This window comes from Rhinolophus ferrumequinum, chromosome 15, assembly GCF_004115265.2.
Source record: "Rhinolophus ferrumequinum isolate MPI-CBG mRhiFer1 chromosome 15, mRhiFer1_v1.p, whole genome shotgun sequence".
In the NCBI taxonomy this organism is placed as follows: domain Eukaryota; kingdom Metazoa; phylum Chordata; class Mammalia; order Chiroptera; family Rhinolophidae; genus Rhinolophus; species Rhinolophus ferrumequinum.
In genome coordinates this window covers 36421405-36439915 of record NC_046298.1, presented here as the reverse complement: position 1 = coordinate 36439915, position 18511 = coordinate 36421405, and the positions used below count along the sequence as shown (strand labels likewise).

At 36.8% G+C, this 18511-nt stretch overlaps 1 protein-coding gene across 1 annotated transcript in view; it reads left to right on the top strand.

The window, feature by feature from the left end:
* Positions 1 to 17975, top strand: part of ZNF565 (zinc finger protein 565) — a 31666-nt gene extending 13691 nt beyond the window's left edge. The window contains exons 2-6 of the mRNA XM_033128467.1: positions 2165 to 2258; positions 3919 to 3992; positions 6352 to 6478; positions 7184 to 7279; positions 15932 to 17975. Coding sequence (XP_032984358.1) covers positions 3984 to 3992; positions 6352 to 6478; positions 7184 to 7279; positions 15932 to 17193 — 1494 coding nt within the window. The 5' untranslated portion in view covers positions 2165 to 2258; positions 3919 to 3983 and the 3' untranslated portion in view covers positions 17194 to 17975. The remainder of the gene's footprint in view (positions 1 to 2164; positions 2259 to 3918; positions 3993 to 6351; positions 6479 to 7183; positions 7280 to 15931) is intronic.
* Positions 17976 to 18511: the final 536 nt, after the last annotated feature.

Below are 18511 nucleotides of genomic sequence, written 5' to 3'. Positions count from 1 at the left end.
ATGACCAATGGAGCAAGATGATTCTGTAGCTGTTTGGATAACTTTGGGGCAAATAGGGCAGGTGCAGAAACATAATAAAGCCATCTGGCAAGAAGAACTGAAAGGAAGCATCACTTATACACAGGACATAGCCACGTGACTTTTAGTGCTTTTCCAGGCAGGACTCCAGTACACGAGTATAGTTAAATCAAATCAAGAAGTCTGCAGCTACTGGGAACTGATGAAGCAAAAACGACATAAGCCATCTGTAGAAATACAACTGTTTTTAGACTATGCTGAGGTATTCTTTCATGTTCAAAGAAAGGTTGTTTCAAATAAAGAAAGGCATTTTCTTTTTCATCTGCTGGGAGCAGCTTACATTTACAGAATTTAAAAATACACATTTAAAAATGAATGTGTGATTATTGAAAAAAAATAGACTTAAGTAAAACTAAGAAAATTGAAGATCACAATCCAGAGATAACCAAAGTAATCTTTAAAAGTAAAACTTCCCACACATTTTCTGTCTGATTTGTTTATCTGTATTGTCTATGTTGATATATACGTGTATTTTATAAACAGGACCACTTGATGCCAAGCTGTTTTGTAATTTGCTTTTTCCTCACTAATCATATCTTGAACATTTTTTGTTATTGACTATTACATTATTACTAAATTCGTGAGTACTCAGAATTAATGTTTTATAGAAATCTTTAATGTATTTAACGTGCTATTGTCTGACCCAGAATACTGAACATTGTCTGAGAATGTACGTCTCTCTCAATAGATTGATTTCGGTTGATGTTTATACTGGAAAAATTTGTTTACATCCATAAAATTCAATGCAACATTTTAAAGTATGACATATAGGAAAAATTTCAAATTACACCAGAAATACAGTTAGTGAAAACCTCAGAGTCATGGAAATACTTTGATAAGCGTATAGATGGGCATATCAACGAAAGGGATGTGCAGATATTCATGACACTAAGAGAGACCATGTTACTGCACACAAGCAACTAGTTTTTAATAACTGGAACAACTGGTGATCAAGAAGTGATGTTTTAAGAAATTTTCATCCTAATATAATAGTTTATTACTTGTATGTAGGTGTTTTGTTGTGTTTAATTGTTTTAGGAAATTATTTAGGGGGTTTTGTGCTAAAATACGATGCATTATACTTTTCACATTTTAAATATTAGGAAAAAGGCTCCTGGTTAGAGTTTTTACTCAGAAAGATTGATTTTTCAGGAATAGATTACTAGTGGTAAAGTGGAGATACCTATATAATGTCTAGTTCTCATGACCTGGCAAATTTGCCCAGGCCCTCTGTGATGTGGGACCCATGGTCTCTAAAGAATAAGAATGTCTATCAATTTGGAGATAGGGAAACTCCAGGGTTATAGTAGTTTTGAGCTTTACTAGGTGGTGTATAGATGGCTGAACTTTGCTCAGAAAGATTTGAACTAAGATTTGCTGTTAGAGATGTAGAGGAGCGTGGTTTTGCTAGGTCAAGATCAACTTGTGTAACTCATAATCTGCCTTTTTGGGGGCTTTTGTTTCATATTGTGGGTTTGTGAAAAATCCCTTTGAGACATATAGAGTTAGAAATGGACAGCTCTGCTCTGTTATTTCTTAAGCTTCCTTTTTTTTTTTAATTGCTTTTTCTTGTATTGACCAAGGCCTGCCTTGAGTCTGAATTTTTATACGGTCATAGTATAACTGAATTCGTCTATTAGTTAGTACAGGCTGTTATGCTGTGGTAGAAAACAACCCCCAAATCTCAGTGGCTTACAAAATAATTTTTTATTTCTTGCTCATGCTACATACCCAGTGTGGGCCAACACAGACAGGGTCCCAGACCAAAGTAGACTCCACCAGCCTGTTGCTGTACCTCCTGAAATGCTCACCTCCTTGGCCACCACTTCAGAGAACAGAAAGATCTGGAGTTGCGCAGTCTTTCCAGTGCCTCAGACTGAAATGACACACATCACCACAGTTCACATTCCATTGACTAAAACCAGTTTATGGCCCTGCCTAACTGCAAACGTTGAAAAATGTCACCTTCTGTGTGCCCAAAAGGAGAGGAAAAGTAGATAACTGGAAAATGGTGATGCATTAGTAATAAAATTAGTAAGTAATGTCTACTACACTGGCTAAGACCCATTTCTTTTTCTATATGTAGGAGGTTGCTTCTGTAAAGTAGGAGTGATTTCTTTTTGGAGCAAAGAGGACATCCTGGAATGTGGAGAGAGGGTTGACAAGAGGCCTGTCCACAGGTGAGTGAGGGGACTAAGGAAACAGGAAGTCTTTCGTATGAAAGCTCACCTCTTCCGTGGGAAGTCAGGCAGGACCTTTTAAGTTATTATTCGAGAATATGTCCCTCAGAGGCTCTAGGACTGTGGAGAAAATCAAGCTCCTTCAGCACACAAGTTCCCAAAGTCAACTACTTCACTGCCACTCATGAATCATTCCATCATATTTCATTTTATAATGTACCCCCATTGAGGAGGTAGGAATTAATTCTTTATGATTATAAAACATATGCTTAAGGGAAAACTTGAAAATACAGAAGAAAAGAAAAACAGATCCCTCATAACTATACACCTAGAGATAACGTTGTGAAAATTTAAGTAAAAAATTCAGTTCCTCAGTCATACTAGCCACTTTGCAAATGCTTGTTAGCCACATGTGGCTAATGGCTGCATTATTGACAGTACAGATTTCCATCATCACAGATAGTTTGTTGGACAGCATTGGTCTAGACCTTTCGCCAAACCGTACAAGTCATTCCAAATTGTTCTCTGTTCTCCAAACATACCGTGTGTTATATTTTTGGTCCGCTGTTTTGCCACTGCTTTTCACTCTGCTCAGAATGCTCTTCTGTCCCTTTTGTGTCTATTCAAATTCTCTGATTTTTAGATCCCAAATCATGTTCTGTAACTTACAGGAAATTTTCCTTGACACCACCCCCATTGATTAAATTAGTCTTCCTTCTGACACTCCTACTGTGGAAGCTTCTTGCACCTTTAATTAGAACCAGCCTTACTACCCTCCTTAAAACCCCTGAGTTCTCATTACCTTTAGGTACAGGCCGTTCTCCACAGAATTCTAACCTCAGCAACAGCCAGCAAGTAAGGAAGTGGTGTTCTGCAGGAAAGCAATAGGGAGGGTTTAAATGGAAAGTAAGGAGTGCTGGGCCAACAGACTGCTACAGATTGAGTTCCCACTCAGGTCAGTCTTGTGGCTGTGCAGGTATGCTTGTAAGATGCTTGCATTACTGTGGTTTTCTTACTGCAGTCTGGCAAGTTGAGCTGTGGCTGGAGGCCTTGACAAAGCCTCTGGTATGGGTGGCATGGCTCCCTTTTGGACTTAGAAGGAGAAAGTAGAGCCAGAGAGGTACCCAAAAGGTTTTGCCTGTTGAACCCAGAGAAGCTGGAAGACTGTTTAAGAAAGTCTTTTTCAAAAGGTTTGGCCCGCACTGGTATGCTGTGCTCCTACCTTGCAGGCACTGTCCTCATACTCACAGGATAAAGGGGTGAGTCTGAGTTATGATCTTCCCTGCTGCAGCTGCAAAGGAAGAGCTGCTTGGAACAGGTGGGAGCTGTCTACGCCCCATTTAGGGCATAGATTAGCAGCAACACAATGAGGGACTGTCCAGGCCAGAATCCCTCCCGCTGAGGTACATGGGTTCTGGGTCAGTACTGGAACACGTGCCTTGAATCCTTTTGGTTTCCCTGGGGTTTAAGGAGGGTCTGGGTTTTGTGAACTCTGTAGTTCTTAGCATTAGGGTTGTATGGTGGGACAAGGGGAGGCAGGGAAGCAGAGCAGGGACGCTGGAAGTACAGTCAGTCGTTTTCAGCTTGTCTGTTTAGGAGTGTTGAGGCGAGCTCAGTTTATGAGAGATTTGTCCCTTCTCCTCCGACTCTGCTTTTTCAGGACTCTGTACTCGTCCAAGAGAAGAACCTAGAGAAATCTGAGCAGGTCAGGGAGTTCTAAAAGCCATGGCCCAGGTAAGTTGAAATTTCCTCTGTCCTTGAAATAACCTGTTTTCCCTCCAGATCAAATGAACATTTGTGCTCTTTATCCTGAAACTTCCCTGTCCTGCTGAGCCCCATGCAGTAACCTGCTCCTCCATAGTTCCTCCATTCCAGGGCATGAGCGAGGGTGCCCCACCCCCCTTAGTGGCCCTCTCTGCAATAGGGTTCACATAAGGGCACAGCGCTTCTACCAGAACACCACGGGAGCAGAAATAGATTCTCTCAAGAGCCTCCCTCATCAGAACCATGGTTGAATGGGACCAAAGATAAGATAACTTTGATCTTTTCCATTAACCTAGGTATTTCCTTTTTTCCCTTCTATTTTTTGTCACCTCCTCTTTAAAAATCACAAAACATTTCACACTATCGGAAGTTCTTCGGTGTGGACCTTGAGAGTATTATGCTAAGTGAAATAAGTCAGACAGAGAAGACAAATACCATATGATCTCCTTTATATATGGAATCTAAAGAATAAGATAAACAAACAGAACAGAAATAGACTCAGAGAGAGAACAAACTGATGGTTGCCAGATGGGAGAGGGTTTGGGGGGCTGGGTAAAAAAGGTAAAGGGATTAAGAAGTACACATTGGTAGTTACAAAGCAGTCAAAGGGATATAAAGTACAGCATAGGGAATATAGTCAATAATATTTTAATAACTAAAATATTAGTTACAGTGCCAGGTGGGTACTAGACTAATTGGGGGGAATCACTTCATAAATTATATAAATGTCTAACGACTATACTGTACACCTTAAACTAATATAAAACAATATTGAATGTCAACTGTAATTGAAAAATTAATGTTAAAAATGTTCTTCAGTCTTGCAAGGGAATTTATGAGAGATGAATATAAAATGGTCCATTTTGAAGTTGAATAATATGTGTTGGTTGTGGGCCACACTTATGTGACTGAGGTAGGTATACCTTCCGTCAACTTTCTAATTTTAGAAACAAGGAAAAGCAGACAGTGAAGGATGACAGATATTATCAAGTATACAATAAACTGAAGATTTTACAAGTCTTGTTTAAGCTAAATGCCCCAAAATAATGGAATAATTTTATTTTATAGGACATAAAGCACAATGTTATATAACAAATAAAAAACCCTTGTGTTTATTATAAAATTTGCTATAACAAAAAATATGCTCATGATGACTAACAAACAGAAGCAGTGGGGACCCTGTTGTCACTTTCAGCAGTATAGTTCTTTGTTGTATGGGTACTTAGGTACATAGCCCAGACAGTTCAGGACACCTAACATTCCTGATGCCAGCTCTAATGTCAGTAGCACACTGCCCCCCCAGCCCAACCTTCCCCAACATTGTGACAACTAGACCACCCTCTGCATGATCCCAGTACATCCTGAAGGGGAAGGTATAACCTACAAGTAGGTTGAGATCCACAGACTGATTATGCCCTGAGTCTTCAGGAGAGATTTAAAACTTCTATAAATCCTATATTTTAAGATAAGACATTTTGGATTCTTTCTTTTTTATTATCTCAAAGGAGAAATGGTAAAAAGAGATGCATTTTAAAAGACTATTATTTGCTAGGCCCCTGCTAAATCATGAACCGACTTATTAATTTTAACCTCATTAAAAATGGGACAGCCAATCATTAGGTGCCTCCTAATGGGACGCCACAGGAAGCACACAGTGCCACCTCTGATATATTCATGCCCCCCCAAAATATGTTAATCAGGCCTCCAGATCTAACTAGCTTTTCACAGAAAAGTAGAATGACAGGTTAAACCACAGCGTAAAGATGCAATCAGGCAAATCCAAACTGTGGGAAATTCAACGGATTCAAATGTTTCTTTAATAAATAGCAATAAAAACTTTAAAGGGTTTGTGGGGACTGTTAGAGATTTGAGAGACTTTAGCAAATCTATCAACTAAACACAATTTTAGTTGGATTCTTGTTTGAATCCTGATTTGAACAAACCAACTGTAAAAAATCACTATTGAGAAAAATGGGGCAATTTGAAACTTGATCTGATTATTAGGAAATTATTGTTAATGTTATAAGTATGATAATGATACACTGGTTATGCTTTAAAAAAATTCTAATCTGTTAGATACTGAAGTGTTTGTGGGTGAAATATTATGATGTTTGGTATGTGAGATTTGCCTCAAAATACACCAAGAGTAGAAAATGGAAGCGAAGAGATTAAACAAGATTTGCAAAGTCTTGTTAATTGTTGAAGCAGAGTGATGGATTCATGAGGGTCATTATACTCTTCTGCATACTTTTGTGTGTTTTGAAAATTTTTGTAATGAAAAAAATAAAGTCCTTTCACTTACTAGTAATGAGTGGATTCATTGTTTCAGGGATTGGTGACATTCAGGGATGTGGCCATAGAGTTCTCTCAGGAAGAATGGAAGTGCCTGGAACCTGCCCAGAGGGACTTGTACAGGGATGTGACTTTGGAGAACTTTGGTAACTTGGTCTCATTAGGTAAGGAATCATATAATAGAGCGCCAGCCGGGGAAACAAGGCTCCCAGGGACTACAACAGTGGGTGGCTGTTACCACCTCTGGCCAGAAGGGGTAAAGGAAGGAAACTGTCAGTGGAAGATTGTGAGAGCTAGAGTCATGGAGAAGGGCCTGGCTGACAGCAGCTATAGCTACTTCCAGAACTCCTGGGTCAAAGGAGGGAGGGAAAGAGATAAGAAATACCCTGAACTCTGTCTCCTCCTGCCTGCTCATCTCCTGCTCCTTTCCATTTGCCACACCCAGTGAAAAAAACGACAGGGTCAGTATTATACAGTCCTTACAGGTAAGCTGTCTGGCGCACAGAGCAGGGGCCAGGAACAGCAAGGAATGGATTAGAGGCGCAAGACAGTGAGTGGAGAATAACCACCATAGTCATCTACTCTGAACAATTCAGGGCTAGCCTTCTGAAATTTCTGGTGTTTTCATGGTGAATTCTTAGGGAGACTTACAAGTTTCTGGCTGAATTTCTGCTCTCCGTTCCCAAAGGAATTGGTCTGTGCTTTGTGGAAGTGGAAATGGGTAGTTCCATTGGCACCTCCATCTTCCCACTTTTTGGACAACCTTCATACTTTTCTTTATATAATTGCCTCGCTTCGTGGTGACAAAGAGACTTAAGTTTGAATTTTGAAATAGCATGATCATTCGCCATTTCTTTTCCTATAAACAGGACTTTCTGTTTCTAAGCCTGATGTCATCTCCTTATTGGAGCAAAGGAAAGAACCCTGGATGATTGCAAATGATATAACAGGACTATGGTGTCCAGGTGAGCAAGGGTTGATCCAATGGGGGAGGTCATTGGGCATAATAGCCCAGTGGGTGAGTCAAGTGGTAATAGTAATTTGAGTTTTTATCAGGAAACTCCCCTCAAAGCCCTACCAAAAACAGGAATAAAAGCCTGAGACTTGAACACATGAAGAACAAAGACCTTGTCAGAATCAGCTTTCAGGGGAACCTTGCCCTTATCCCCGCTAATTCCTCTCTGTTCTTTCTTCTCATATTTTCTTCCCATTCCAAAAAGGGATGTGCTCCCATCTTCTCCAGTGGCAGCTTTTTTACTTGTACTTTGGATCCTTTTTTCTGTAAGTTTCTTCATCCCTTAAAAACAGCATCTCACATTACTTAATTCAGAAATGCATTTATTCTCTTAACTTTTGAGAGATAAGGATGTGTAGTAGTGTCTGAGGATAGACTCTGGAGTCAGACTGCCTGAGTTCAAATCCTGGCTCTGCCACTTAGATCTGTGCGTTTAGATAAGTTATTTAAATTCTCTGTGCTTCAGTTTTTTACTCTGCAAATGGGATAAAAATAGTGCATTCCTCATCTAGTTATTGTGGCTTTTGTATGCATTAATAATAATGTGAAAATGCCCAGAATGCCACGCAATAGTGATCACTAAATAAATGTTAGCAAGTATTATTCATTGGTGCTTGCTAGGCAGTATTGGAACCTTTGAATACTTAATTATCAGCTACCCCCCTCCTAACTAATCTGCTGTTCATTTATTTCCATCTAGGATCATTTCTTCTCTATCTAAAAACACCCTTAAAATTTCCTTTTGTGAGGGTCTGCTGACAAATTCTCTCAGTTTTTGACCACATGAAAATGTCTTCATTCTACATTCTTCATTTTTCTTGTAGGATATTTTTACTGAGTATGGAATTGTTTTGGCAGGAATTTTCTCTCATCCGAAACAAGAAATCATTCCACTGCCTTTTCTCTTCCAAGGTTGTTGATAATTCAGATTGTTCCAGTTTTGGAAAATGTTTTACATATATTTAAAACAAGTGTTCTTTGGATAGGACACTCACTTCTTTGTTTAACTATAAACCTTTTGATAATATAGTTTAGAATTTGCTTGTCCTTTAACTTTCTCTGTACTTGTGCTATCAAATTCTGAGGGCTAAATTATATGTTTTGCTACTACATTTTACATTTTTGTAAAGATGAAATAAAGATCCTCATTGCAATTTGTACTTTTATCAGTACACTCCACCCTTTATTTTCGCAATTAGTGCTTTTAACATGGAATTTTATTTTTTCTGATATTAATACCAAATGCCCTCTTTTGTTGACTTAAAAAATTGATATATCTTTGCTTATCATTTTTTTTCAATTATTGCCACTTTATTTTAAAGGTGTCCATGGTAATAAGGATGCTATTAGAGTTTTCTTTTTGAATCAGTCTGACATCCTTGACTATAACAAGGGAATTCAATTCATCCTCATTTATTGTGGTAATTAATGTGTCCTCGTTCCTGCCATCTTATTTTATATTTTCTATTCCTCATTCTTATTTTCAGCTATTCCTGTTTTGCTCACATTTTACCACTTGTTCTATCCTCCAGTGATTTTGAAGTTGTACTTCCTGTTGTTTTGTAATAGAATAGTCTTTAATTTGACTTTTAAAAATATGCTTAAACCTCATATAGTATCAATTATTATTATACTTTGAATTTCACTGATAAAAACTTTGTGGTAACTTGTTTTCTCTCTTGTTATATAAGTGCCTACATAATACCCTCATTTTTGCCTCTTGGACCACAAAGCTTAAAATATTTACCATCTGGTCTTTTAAAGAAAAGAAAATATTTGCCAAACCCTGATTTGGAGATAGAGTTGAAAGTTCATGTTTGAGGAGAAAAGTATATATAATCACAATTATATTTGTCATGCACCTAAACCAGCCTTAAATCACCATAACATCTGCACTTCAAAAGTTCAAAAACCAAAAATCAACTGTCTAGCTTTTCTTGGTACTTTGGCTCTAAACTACATTTCCTTAGGAGAGTGGTCTCCAAGGATAAGATTGAACAGGTGTGATACCTTGACGAATTACTCAGTTTTTTCTTTCTCTACTAGTTTGCTGTGGCTTCTGTAACAAATTACCACAAACTTGGTGACTTAAAACAACACAAGTTTATTATCTTATAGTTCTGGAGATCAGAAATCAAAAATGCATCTCACTGGGCTCAACTCAAGGTGTCTGCAGGGCTGCAAGGTGTCTCAGGGCTCTAGGGGAGAATCAGTTTTCTTGCCTTTTCCATCTTCTAGAGGTCGCCTACATTCCTTGGATTAGAGCCCCTTTCCATTTTCAAAGTCGACAGTGAAGCATCTTCACATCTCTCCCTAACTCTGACGCTCCTACCGCTGTTTCCCTTATAAGGACCCTTGTGATTAGATGGGGCCCACCCAGATAATCCAGGATCTCCCTATCTCAGCTGAGAGGCAACCATAATTTCATCTCCAACCTTAATTCCCCCTTGCTGTGTAACATAACATATTTACAGGTTCCAGGATTTAAGACATGCATATCTTTGTATGTGTGCAGGCGGGGGTCGTTATTCTGCCTACCACTCTGTATATGTTTTTTGAACACAGATTACTGAATATGCATAAATTCAGTGTCTATAGTACATATGACTCAACTGAAATTCTATATTTTATTGCTAGTAAGCCCATTGCTATTTATTCCATAACAAGTATTATCTTTCACAGACTGTTTGGTCGGTATGTTTTCTAACTCCTTGTAGTTCTGGGGTTTAAAAAAAAAAACATCTTTTTAATTAGATTTTTTAAAATTGTGACAAACATTACATAAACTTTACCAGTTTGAACTTTTTTTTTTCTTTAAGATTTTATTGGGGAAGGGAAACAGGACTTTATTGGGGAACAGTCTGTACTTCCAGGACTTTTTTCCAAGTCAAGTTGTCCTTTCAATCTTAGTTGTGGAGGGTACCGTTCAGCTTCAAGTTGTTGTCCTTTCAGTCTTAGTTGTGGAGGGCGCAGCTCAGCTCCAGGTCCAGTTGCCGTTGCTGGTTGCAGGGGATGCAGCCCACCATCCCTTGCGGGACTCGAGGAGTTGAACCAGCAATCTTGTGGTTGAGAGCCCACTGGCCCATGTGGGAATCAAACCAGCAGCCTTCGGAGTTAGGAGGACGGAGCTCCAACCGCCTGAGCCACCGGGCCCGCCAAACATTTTTAACTATACAATTCACTGGCATTAATCACATTCATAATGTTGTGCAACCATCTTCACTATCCATTTCCAGAACTTACTCATCATCCCAAACAGAAACTCTATACCCATTAAATAATAACTCTCCATTTTCACCTCCTTCTAGCCCCTGGTAATTTTAATCTCTGTTCTACTTTCTGTCTCTATGAAGTTGCCTATCTTAGGTACCTCATATAAGTGGAATCATACAATAAGTAGCCTTTTGCATCTGGCTTACTTCACTTAGTATAATGTTTTCAAAACATTCATGTTGTAGCATTTATCAGTTTCATTCCTTTTTAAGGCTGAATAATATTTCATTATATATCACATTTTGTTTATCCGTTCATCTGCTGATGGACACTTGGCTCTTTCCACCTTTTGGCTGCTGTGAATAACGCTGCTGTGAATGTTGATACACAGTACCTGAGTGCCTGTTTTCACTTCTTTTGGGTGTATACCTAGGATCAGGTGGTAACTGTGCGTTTCACTTCTTAAGGATGTTTCTCAATTTTTAAGAGCTTTTTATAACTCAGGAAGATCATCCCTTTATCTGTAATATAAGTTTCAAATATTTTCTCTGTCATTTGTCTTTTTTTTGACTTAGCTTTTGGTGTTTTTTGTTCATGTGTGAGGTTTTGTTTTGTTTTTCACCATTACACAGTGGAATTTATCAGTATTTTCTAGCTTTTGGATTTTGAGTCATTGTTTCATTGTTAGAAGATTTGCCCCTATGTAAATTATAAAGGAACCCACTGTTAACCTAAAATTAAAAGGCCTTTCAAAGTGAGAGGCAACAGGCATTTATTGAGATCAATAAGACTAGCTACTTATGGGGCGGCCAGGTGGCTCCGTTGGTTAGAGCACGAGTTCTGAATGACGGGGTTGCCGGTTTGATTCCCACATGGGCCAGTGAGCTGTGCCCGCCACAACTAGATTGAAGGACAATGACTTGGAGCTGATGAGCCCTGGAGAAACACACTGTTCCCCAATATTCCCCAATAAAATTTATTAAAAAAAAAGACTAGCTACTTAGGAATCATTAGCTCAGGCAGACACCCAAATAAGGTCCCAGTTAGGAGACAAAGGCGATGGGTATTTATGAGAAAGTCAAGGGGAACAATTACATCAATAGAAGGCAGGCATTTTTATTGGTGCAGCTAACATGACTTAGTGACATTAATTCTAAACAATGTTGTTAATTTTCAGTCCAGGAACCATTTGTCCAGTAGTCATAATAACTGCTTTCTTGTTATCTTTGCAGACAGTTCCTTTGCAAGGCACAGGGTTGCTTAGGCCCAGTGCAAAGGTTATTTTGTCCTGTTTTAACACTCTAAAGATCTGAGGCATAAGATATGCAAGGCAATTTCTCTGGCACGTGCAATGCAGTTCTTTTGGCATGGCAGCTCTGACTCCATTTTAAAGTGGCTCCATTTATATTGTTTACATTTTCCCCCTTTTGATCAAGATCTTTCCGTGAAAGTATCACTGATCAATCATCAGAAAGCAGTATTGATCAGTTATTAAAAGCATCATTGCTCCTCCATTCTCAGGTGGTTCATTTTGGGTATGTCATGTCATTGTCCATCCCTCATTTCCAGGAAGGCTCTGTTTTGGTATGGCATGTCCCATGTAGAAGGGAAAGTAGTTTGTTTTTTTTTCGAGCCCTAGGCCACATTTGAGCAACAAGAGCACCAGAACAGAGGAAGGCTTTTTTAAGGGCAAACATTTATAGTTTTTTGAGGGTTTTATATGTGAAGTCTCATAGACCTTAGTGATCATCTCAAAACGTTGAGTGATCATTATCAGAATGGTGTCTTTATAACATCGAGCCATGCAAGACAAAGATTTATAACAGCAAAACTTTTTATAATAGCAAACAAAATATTAAGTCCAATTTGAAGAGTAGGTCTGAACCAGAAGGCAATTCTTGAGGGCAGTTAGTTAAAGATACTAAAGAACCATGAAGTGTTAGTAGGCACTATATTTAATTATTTGACTTTTTCTCTAGTTTTATCTCTATCTTACCAGAGATGTTCTGTCCAAGTGCAACAAGAGGTATTAATAACAGAGCAAGCCCCACCTTGCTTAGCTAGGCTATGGTCAAGAGCAATTCTGTTGTCTAATATAATTCATGCAAGGGAATTTAGAGTTGGTTTTTTGTTTTTTTCTGTTTTGGTTGGCTATTGCCGTGGTGGTCATTATAACACCTGCCCAAGGAAAAAGCATTCTTTTAAATCTGGTACCTTCACTGGGGCTGACGTCACCTGTCATTAAACATCCTTGGCTATGTGTGTAACTAGTTGTACATTTTGACCTGTGAAGTAGCTTTAGAGATGATGTCCATTGTTATCTTCTCAGACAGAAATTAAGAGGAAAAAAGAAACAATAACGATTATAGTGAGTGCTTGGCCTCTCGTATTTTTTGTGAAATTGGAAGGGACTAAAGTGAGGAAAAAGGAAAAAAAGGAAAGTGTAGATTATACAGGCCTGTCCAGAATCTTGGGTTAATTGTTTACAACAGATGTTGTTTGTTTTATTTTTTAGTAATTTAAAAATTTTGAGCAGTGTAGTTAGGTGAAAGACCTTTCTTTAAATTGGGAAACATGAATCCAAGGGTCAACATCTTTAAATTTGGTCACATATCAATCAGTTATGAGTACCTGAAATTTTTTTAGAGCGTCAGTCTTTTCCATAATGTCAGTCTTTTCTCTGAAGATGAAACACATCTTTGTAGAAACATTTTTGTAAAAGCATCAGAATACAACAATAAATGTCTGTAAATGACAAAAGACAAAAATGGCCGTGGTTAAAGATTTGGGAAAAGTTTACACACATATGTACATATAAATAATGTAATTGACTTAGTTACCTATTCTAATCTTGCTTAGCTTACCATATATAAAAATTTTTTAAAGATCTCGCTTCCACGAATCTTTTGTAAATCTACACACCTTTTATGATGTACATAAACCTTTTGTAACATATATTTTTTTTAGTTTTTATCTTTTTTTAAATTTTGAAACATTTTACTCTAGGATAAAATTACTTTATTTACAAAAAATGTACTTTATATCTTTTTTTAATCTAAAAAACATTTTTTCTTCAGCAAAAGTACATCTCTATGTTTCATCTTTCGCTACTGAAAATATACATTTTTTTCATATGTAGTTGTGTTGTTTTATCTTTATTATTTTTTAGTAGTTTTGTAAAAACATAGCTTTTTTACAAATCAATTTTGTACAGGAACTTATGCAATAGTTTGTATTTTAAAAAGGCCATTTTTTTTTCAGTCTCTGTGGGCAATGTTTTGGTTATTTCCTGGATATTTATATTTTTAAGACATGATAAGAGTTACAACTTTAAGAAACAGAAAAAGACTGTAAGTTTTTTGGCATTATTTGTTTGATAACACTTCCCATGTAATTTAACATATTAAATAAGAAGGATTAATTTTTTTTTCTTTTATAAAGAGAAAGAACAAGTCTTTAAAATGTTTTAGGGATCCTTTTGAAAAACTTCAAAGTTTTCAAAAATATCAAAGGTCAAGACAAATAATTTTTGAAGTTGTCAAACATCAAGTTTCAAAATATTTGATTAAATAAAATCATAGGTCATTGTGAAACAATACTTGTTATTTATTTAAACAAAGTGACAATAAAAGATTTTAAAGACAAATACTGAAGGTTACATAGTTGTACAAAAATTTTAGTTTTTTTTAATATTAAGACTCTTTACTGAAACAATTAAAGATCTGATGATAAAGAGCATAGGAAATCATTTAAATGAAACAAAATCTTGTACCAATAGTACAGGAAATTTTTGGTTTTCTAGCAGAGAAATAACATTAAGTTTTAGCCTTACCTAAGTATACCATTAATATTAAAGCTTATTTTTTTTTAATTCTTATATATTAACAATTTAATTTTAGCTAGCTTAATACATAAGGTAACATTTTGAAATAACTAGGACAAAATTATTTTTATTTTTTATGAAAACATATCTTTGTATTTTATATCATTTTTATTGAAAACATATATTAATTTTTTATAGTAATTCAGTGTTGATAATTTTTTAAAACATGTAGTTTTAATTACACCAAATCAGTTTTAATATTAAATATTTTCTGATACTTAGAAGTATTTTCATTAGCTTTTATTCTATTTTTTAATTTATGTAAGTACTTAATTTTTTAAGGCAATTAAACAACTTTTTTATAAACCAACATTATTAATTTTTTCTGGAAGTAGACATGTATATAGAGAGAGTGATCAGAGATGTGATCATTTTGTTAAAAAAATTTTTAAAGAGATGTGGGAGAGAGAAGTTATAAGTTATATGCTTGGAGTTATCAGGCTGAGAGCTTTTTTGAAAATGTGACTTTTAATCTGAGACCTGAAGGATGAGAAAAGCAGCCATACAAAGAACCCAGGACAGGATTCCTGATAAAAGGAAGAACCTGATGAGAGGTCTAAGATGGGAAAGACCTCTACTTATCTAGATGTTCAAAGGCCTGTGGTTTGGTACATAGGAAGGAGAGGGCCATGTGTTCAATATGAATATGCACTGTCTTTGGCTGAAACAGGAGTGACAACAAAGACAATCAATGACCTGCTTTGCCTAGAGCCTGTGAACCATGGCAATGTGTTTAGAGTTCATTCTAAGTGCAGTGGGAAGGCTGTGAAAAAGTTTAACCAGAGATTTTCATTTTGATTGGCATCAGCATTATGTGGTAGAAAGTGTTGAAAATATAGATGCCTTATTTATGTGAAATTCCCAGAATAGGCAAATTCATAGAGACAAAATTGGTGATTCCCTGCCATTGATTTCCAGAGGCCAGAGGGAATGGGGAGTGACTGCTCAGTGAGCAGAGTATTTCTATTTGGGGTGATGAGAATTTTTTAGAACTAGATAGCGGCAATGGTTGCATGATATTGGGAATGTATTGTAAACTACTAAATTGTTTAAAATGGTTAAATGGCAAATTTTATGTTATATGAATCTTCAATTAAAATACATATAACTTTTAAAACAGATACATCCATCCATATGTATGTATATGCGCACATGTACATATGTATACACAGGCGCACACACACACATGCCTTGGCCCTACTCCTGTAGATTTTGATTTAGTCTGGGGTGGTTTTTGGACATTTGTATTGTTAACAATTTCCTGGATGATTCTGATCCCTATGAAAATTGAGAACTCCTGGCTAAATATGTTTCCTGGCACCATGCAAGCTCTCATATTTGTGCTTTTATGTGCTTTTTAGAAATTGCACAGCAATACCTGACACTTATGTAAACCATTTACCTTTTACAGTTATTTTCATGTTGTCTCTCTAGTCTACTGTAGAATTTTTTTATTTGTCTTAGAAGAGGAGAACCGCTTGTATTTACTTTTTAAATATTTTTCAGACTTGGAGTCCAGCTGTGAGAAATTTCCACAAAAAGATATTTTTGAAGTAGAGTCATTCAATTGGGAGCTAATGGAAAACCTTAAATGCTGTGGTTTTAAGGACTCCAGTTTTAGAGAAGACTGGGAATACAAAGACCAGTTTGAAGTAAATCAGGACTGCTATTTCAAGCAAGTGAAAATCACGTATGACGACATACCTACTTTTGAGCATCAGACATCCCTCACTTTACATCAGAGCAATGAGACTGGCAAGAAACTGATTGAATGTAATGAATGTGGGAAAGCATTTAGCCGTGGCTCACACCTTATTCAACATCAGAAAACTCACACTGGTGAAAAACCCTTTGAATGTAAGGAATGTGGGAAGGCCTTTAGTCGTGCCTCCCACCTTGTTCAACATCAGAGAATCCATACAGGTGAGAAACCTTATGACTGTAAGGAATGTGGGAAGGCCTTTGGTCGTACTTCAGAACTTACTCTACATCAGAGACTTCATACTGGTGTCAAACCCTATGAATGTAAACAATGTGGAAAGACCTTTAGACAGCATTCACAACTTATTCTGCATCAAAGAACCCACACGGGTGAGAAACCCTACGTATGTAAAGATTGTGGGAAGGCTTTTATTCGAGGCTCACAACTTACTGTTCATCGGAGAATTCATACAGGTGCCAGACCCTATCAGTGTAAAGAATGTGGGAAGGCCTTTAGACAGCATTCACAACTGACTGTACACCAGAGAATTCATACTGGCGAGAAACCCTATGAATGTAAGGAATGTGGAAAGGGCTTTATTCATAGCTCAGAAGTTACTCGACATCAAAGAATTCACTCTGGAGAGAAACCCTATGAATGTAAGGAGTGCGGGAAGGCCTTCAGACAGCATGCACAGCTTACTCGGCATCAGAGAGTTCATACCGGCGACAGACCCTATGAGTGTAAGGACTGTGGGAAAGCCTTTAGTCGTAGTTCATACCTTATTCAACATCAAAGAATTCATACAGGTGACAAACCCTATGAATGTAAGGAATGTGGAAAAGCCTTTATTCGTGTTTCACAACTGACTCATCATCAGCGAATTCATACTTGTGAGAAACCCTATCAATGTAGGGAATGTGGAATGGCCTTTATTCGTAGTTCACAACTTACCGAACATCAGAGAATTCATCCTGGTATCAAACCTTATGAATGTAGAGAATGTGGGCAGGCCTTTATTCTTGGCTCACAGCTCATTGAACACTACAGAATCCACACTGGGTAGTAAGCCTTGAATGTTAGGGATATAGGAAAGCCTTTACGTGGCGCGCACACCTGATTCAATATTAGATAATGCCTAATGTAGTGTAATTAATGTCAGAAAACCTTCATTTGTCACTTCCATTCTGGAACATCAGACTCATACCAGAAGAAAATTTAATAAATGTGGGAGTTCTTTTTGCCTCAGACTCACTGTTTACTATGCATCAGAGAAGTTATGGTGAAAAAATATTATTATGAATGTAAAAAGTCTTCTGTTAACACTCAAAATGTATTAAACTTCTGAGACTTCCTAATAGAAAATAACCCTATTAAAATGTTTTGTGAATGTGCCTTTGCCATGGCATGTACCTTACTTAATATTATCTCATTTCCACCAGTTACTGACTGTATAGCATTGGGCAAATTATGCAATCTCTCTGTTCCTCAGTTTACTTATTTTTAAGCAGTGATACCTACCTAATAGTTTTTGTGAGGACTGTCAGGTATTTTATATAATTGCATATGCTGAATAAATATTATCATTAATTAATAACAGTATTTCTGTTAAGGAGTTCATTTGAGAGGAGAGCCTTGTGAATGTATCAAATATCAAAAAGCCTTTATAACCACTTGTTATGATCATTCATTCTGAAAAACAGTAGTAAAGTATAATTACCATGAGAAGTACTTTATTCAAAAGGCTGGATATTAAAATTAGTCCTGAGAGCCTATGGCTACCCATACATAGGAGCCAAATCAATAAAGCATTGTCCCCCTTGTCTTTTAACTAAAAAAAAAAAAAAATCAGACGATTAGAAATTAACAGAAGAGAAGGCAAAAGAAATCTGCCATTTAGAAATCTAAAACTACCAAGTTTACCTTCATTCCAAGAAAAATCAAAACTAAAATTACAAACTAGAAATGAATGACAGTGAGTTCTACATACCAAAACCAGTTCAGTGTAACCAAAGCTGTACTGTCAGAAGCCAAGGATTGAAGGTAGGAGTTTAGTTCTCCAAATGTAGATCTCCAACACTTAGTCATTGCAAATCACATACCAAGCACATTGAATGAATGAATAGTCAACTCTAAAACTTAGGAAAAACTTGCCGTATAAACCCGAGTCAACAATAAGAATGATTATTAAAAATAAAGTAGAAAACAACCTAATCTGGAGGTTGCTTAATCTAGACTTAATCTGGAGGTTGTTTATTTAACAATATAATAAAATAGACAATTGGCAGATTTGATCTATAAAAAACACATTTACCATTATGAATGAAGAAGGTGTGGATTTTATTTTAAGTAGCTCCTATTCATGACTTTAATATATTTGGAAT